Source organism: Brassica rapa, chromosome A05 (assembly GCF_000309985.2).
Source record: "Brassica rapa cultivar Chiifu-401-42 chromosome A05, CAAS_Brap_v3.01, whole genome shotgun sequence".
Taxonomy (NCBI): Eukaryota; Viridiplantae; Streptophyta; class Magnoliopsida; order Brassicales; family Brassicaceae; genus Brassica; species Brassica rapa.
Genome location: NC_024799.2, coordinates 24,260,454 through 24,265,256, shown reverse-complemented (window position 1 = coordinate 24,265,256; position 4,803 = coordinate 24,260,454). Strand labels below are relative to the sequence as shown.

The 4,803-nt window shown below is 31.8% G+C and overlaps 1 protein-coding gene across 1 annotated transcript; it reads right to left on the bottom strand.

Annotated features, from left to right (window-relative positions):
• Positions 1–1,102: 1,102 nt before the first annotated feature.
• Positions 1,103–3,362, bottom strand: LOC103870177 (high mobility group B protein 10). The gene is made up of 6 exons (XM_009148280.3): positions 3,108–3,362; positions 2,430–2,508; positions 2,173–2,335; positions 2,038–2,076; positions 1,570–1,946; positions 1,103–1,497 (listed from the first exon to the last, which is right to left on the bottom strand). The coding sequence occupies exons 1-6, from the start codon at positions 3,272–3,274 to the stop codon at positions 1,381–1,383; spliced, it is 942 nt and encodes a 313-aa protein (XP_009146528.1). The 5' UTR covers positions 3,275–3,362; the 3' UTR covers positions 1,103–1,380.
• Positions 3,363–4,803: the final 1,441 nt, after the last annotated feature.

Genomic DNA, 4,803 nt, shown 5'->3' with positions numbered 1-4,803 from the left:
TGTAAGTTAGTCTCAAATGGTTTCTTTATAATGCCAGACCTTTGTAACTTCCTCTACAGACGCTGGAAACACTCTCAGGGCACTTTGACTATTCATTTGCCTCTGCGTGGCATCCTGACGTAACCACTTTCTCAACTGGAAAACCAAGACAAGACCTGCCGTGTATGAGGCAGTGACGGAGCCAGAAACTTTTTGTACTGGAATCGAGAAAAAAAATCAAAACATAATGTTTAAATGACCAAAAAACTACAAATATATTACACCAAAAAAAACTATAGTAATAAAATAAGATTAAAACTAATATAAATCCAAAATTTTAAAAATAAAAAAATGAAAATATATTAGTTGTATAATTAAATTTTGCCTTTAATGTTTTGTAATTGTTTTTGTGAGGTCAAATTTCTTTTTTTAAGTAGGGTCAATATAAAATTTATCTTAAAAAAATATTTTTTTTAAAGTATCCCCCTACCCCTTAGCTGCCTCCGCCCCTGGTATGGAGCATCCGCAACCTATCTCACTCTGTTACTGTTTTGAAGGGTAACCTTTGAGCGATCCGGTCAATCCGCTACACATCTGATGGAAAATACATGGCCATGGCCGAACCAGCAGACTTTGTCCACGTCTATGACATCTCGAAGGGGTATGAAACAGAGCAGAAGATTGACTTCTTTGGGGAGATCTCTGAAATATCTTCAATATATATAATAATGATATATTGTAAATTTTAAAAACATTAATTTTGCTTACTGAATTTTGATTGGTTAAAAATTATGAAAAATAACTAATCACAAAGAATAATACATTTACTAACATATTTTCTTAATATGCATGAAAACTCTAAAACATATATTCTTTTGAAACGGATAGATTATTCTCTACTCCATCTCAAAAAGATATGTTTTGAAAAAATTTGCACATATTAAACACAGTTATAAATGCATTATTTTGTGTTTAACTATATTTCTTATAATATTTATCTAATCAGAGTTCAGTAAACATGATTATTTTTTTTCAAAATTTACAATTTAACTTTATCTAATAAAAATATATTGAAAATATAAAACTAGTCTTAAAAACAAATAATTTTCTTTTAAAAAATAAATTATTTTGAAACCGAAAAAGTAATTAAGTTAATACAAATTTCTGCAACAACAGAGAATATATCCAAGTTGAAAACATGGAAACAGAAGAATGACCTTAGTAAGCAGTTAGTAACCTCTTTTACTAACCCTAAAACCATAAACATGGCATGTTCTGCAAACTGATCAAAAGAAATAAATATCCATCATAAAAGAAAAAGAACTTGTCCAGAGAAAGAAAGAAGAAAGAGAAATGTAATAAAGAAAGAGAAAACAACAACACAACGGGAGAAAGAAAAGACTACTGAGCCATGGTGGCTGCTGCAGAAGCAGAAGCTCCAGACTCATGGGCAGACTTGTACTCCAGCATCTCAGTCCTGTACCTCTCCACATCCTTAACTCCTTTGTCTTGGTAAACCTATAAGAAGTTGATAATCAAACTGTAAGCAAAATGTGGATTTGACTTGATGATGAGTACTAAGTCAGTTACCTGTTTCTCAGACTCGGAGAGATCACCCCACATGCGTCCAATCATCTTGGTGATGATCCTTTCTTTGCCATGGTACTCAGGTTTGAGCCTAGCGTACTGCTCAGCGAAGAAGAAGTTGTAGCCACTCCTGTGGCATTTGGGCTTCTGGGAATCAACAACAGTAGTCAATCTTGCTTTCTTCTTAGCTCGGCGCTGCGATGCTGGTGGCATGCCTGAAGGTGGAGTTCCCATGGCTTGTTGGGGACTTTGAACATGATGATGGTAAAGCACTCCTTTTAGCACTTTAGAACCGAATTTCATCGTCACCAGGTATCCACTTTCGAACTTCCCATCAAGCACTCCGTCTACCAAAGCCCCAATCTGCGGTTCATCAGTGCCTGCAAGTTCCATAAGGTGGAAGTTCAATAAGTCACAAAGTGATACAAAGTGATACAAAGCCACAGAGTTAGAGAAACCATTTTTAAATACCTTCCTCGAGGTTTGGGGAGAGGCTCTCCATTACTTCCTCTGAAAATCATAAGAATTATAGTGTCTCAGCATGGTACAAAGTAAAACGAAAAAAACAAAAAAAAAACAAGAACATGAGGGTGTTGGAATAAAGACCTGCTGATTTCATGGAAGAAGCTGATTGCTCGAGGTAATACACTTGCTCCATCTGAAAAAGGAACTTGAAGTAGTACCTCCTCAGCACAAACGACGCACTTGTGATTGTGTTCGGAAACTTGAACACACCAATCACTTCCCTCCATCTCTTATCCTTAATCACCTTTTAATAACAAAAACAAAACAAAATTACAGATTTTCAATACTCAAATGGAACAAATAACATAACAAATGACAGTTCTGATTAATGACAGTACCTTTGCAATCCCACCACGAGAGGTAACCTCCACGAAAAGGCGGTGCAGGTCCAGAGTGCTCCCTCCCACCGTAGGAACCCTTTACAGAAAACATAACAAATGTTTCAATCCAAATAGACAGAACAACACATAAAGCCCTAAACTTGTTTATCAGATCTTAACCACAACATTTCAGATTAGTAAAACACCAAATCCAATTTGATTCTAGTTTCCTTATCAACAAGATAGTTTCCAAACCACACATATAATCAGATAAACAACAAGATAAAAACCCAATTGAACAGTGACATAAAACACAAAATCCTGCATATATTAAGGAATCAATCATCATAAAGAATGTGTCTTTAAACTGCACCAATACAGATTCCATTTATCCCTAATTAGATTATCCACTAAGCACAAAAAACGTAACGGTTCTACTTCAATCTCACCACACAACATATCAACAACCCTAAACCAATCTCAAACCCCAATACGAACAAAAAAAAACTTGCATGCCCACAAACACCGAACACAAGATCAAACCCATTCAATTACATCGGCAGGAGAAATCAACAATACCCACAAACCAAAGTTTAGATTTTTCTTTCTTTTACAATCTCAAACACAAGAAAACAATCTCACAAACCTTCGAAAACCAAATACGAGGAAAGGGAAATGAAAAGAAGAAAAACTCACTTGAGTTCGTTCCCGAGAAATCCGAGGAGAGCTCTGAGATGCTCCAGGAAGATGTCGGAGTTGCGGACAAGATCCTCGTACTTGACCCTGGCAGAGGAGTCGCCAGTGTTGGTGTGGTTGTCTGGAACCACCTGAACTAGTTGCGAGGAGGGTGAAACTGTCGACATCTTTTCTTTTTTTGCTGTCTTAGGTGAATGGTAAAGAGTTTGTGAGGCCGTATAATCTTTTAAATACTGATTTTGTTATTTTACAATTAGTCACTTTCTTAACAGTTAAGAAGAAAACATAGAGACTGAATGGCAACATGCAAAAATAACTGTCGTGCGTTTTCTAATAATAACAAAAACATATAATACTAGGAAATAATATATTTAAAAAATATTCGAAGCCTTAGTAATATTTAAAAAAATGAGTATAATTAATTAATTAGATAAGTATTGATGATGTATTAAGAAGTTTTTAGTCTTAACAAGACCAAGTCATAGTCTTACACAGAAACAAGAATTAAGATTATTTTCTTTTTTTGTTAAATACATATCTATATACATTGACTAGATTAAGAATTAAGATTATTTTCTTTTTTTGTTAAATACATATCTATATACATTGACTAGATTAATGGGATAAAGTATACCAAAAAAAAAAAATTAAAAAACCAATATTCGCAAAAGCCTATTGCTCAGTTAGTGGGCTTATCTAATCATGCGGCCCACTAAAATAGTATAATTATTTAAAAAAATATTTGAAGAGAATATTTATTATTTATGTTATTTGAAAATAAACTAGGGTAAGCATTTCATCTTAATCTAAAAACTCATAATTTATAAATGAAAGGATGAGAGCATATATATTGATATGAAGATTTAATAATTCTTTATATGAAAAATCAATATTATGCGTGAAATGAAGTTTTCATCAAATTGAAAAAGAGACACATATTCCTTTTATAATAATAATTACTTCATGAATTCAAAAACTACACATAATTAAGTAATTTTTAAATTTTATATGTACTTTAAATCATCATATTTCATTCATTTATAAATTATTATTCATCTGTGTATCGTATTTTAAAATAAATACCAAAAGTTAGATTGAAAATATCTAACTGGCAATATTAAAGTTATTATATTAGAAATTTTTACCGTATATTTGTATATAAAATTTTAATCCAACAATCATAAAATTACTTCATTATACATACATGTTATTTAGAATATATAATAAGACAACTTGATAATAATTTAAATTGTTATCCTTAAAACAGTTATATGTCCACGCCAGTTCAGCTAGTTATTACAACAATAATTGTTTTTCTTAACTCAATAAAATTGAAACCAGTATAAACTCTTATAACCAGATTTAAATTATTTCTTATAAAAAACACTCGGCCTACTATTTCAAATCTATCTCCTCAACCATTCAAATATTAGTGATATGTAAAATAGGTAAAGATTTTATTATATGCATAATATTTTCTTTATTAGTTAACTAAGACAAAAGAACTCAAAGGTTTCATTTAGAAGAAAAAAAAAATCAAGGGCTTTCATATCTTGCGTTAGAAAAAAAGAAGAGTATACATCTTTATATATATATATATATTTTTTTTTTGAAAAATACATCTTTATATATTTGATGTTAGATTGTTAGTAATTTGCTTTGTTTAGCTAATATAAAATACTAGGTTAAGATCCGT

Coding starts and splice junctions, on each gene's coding strand:
- LOC103870177 (XM_009148280.3), bottom strand. CDS start 3,274: ATGTCGACAGTTTCACCCTCCTCGCAACTAGTTCAGGTGGTTCCAGAC. Junction 1,947..2,037: donor CTCCCCAAACCTCGAGGAAG/GTATTTAAAAAT, acceptor TGGAACTTGCAG/GCACTGATGAACCGCAGATT. Junction 1,498..1,569: donor TCTCCGAGTCTGAGAAACAG/GTAACTGACTTA, acceptor AACTTCTTATAG/GTTTACCAAGACAAAGGAGT.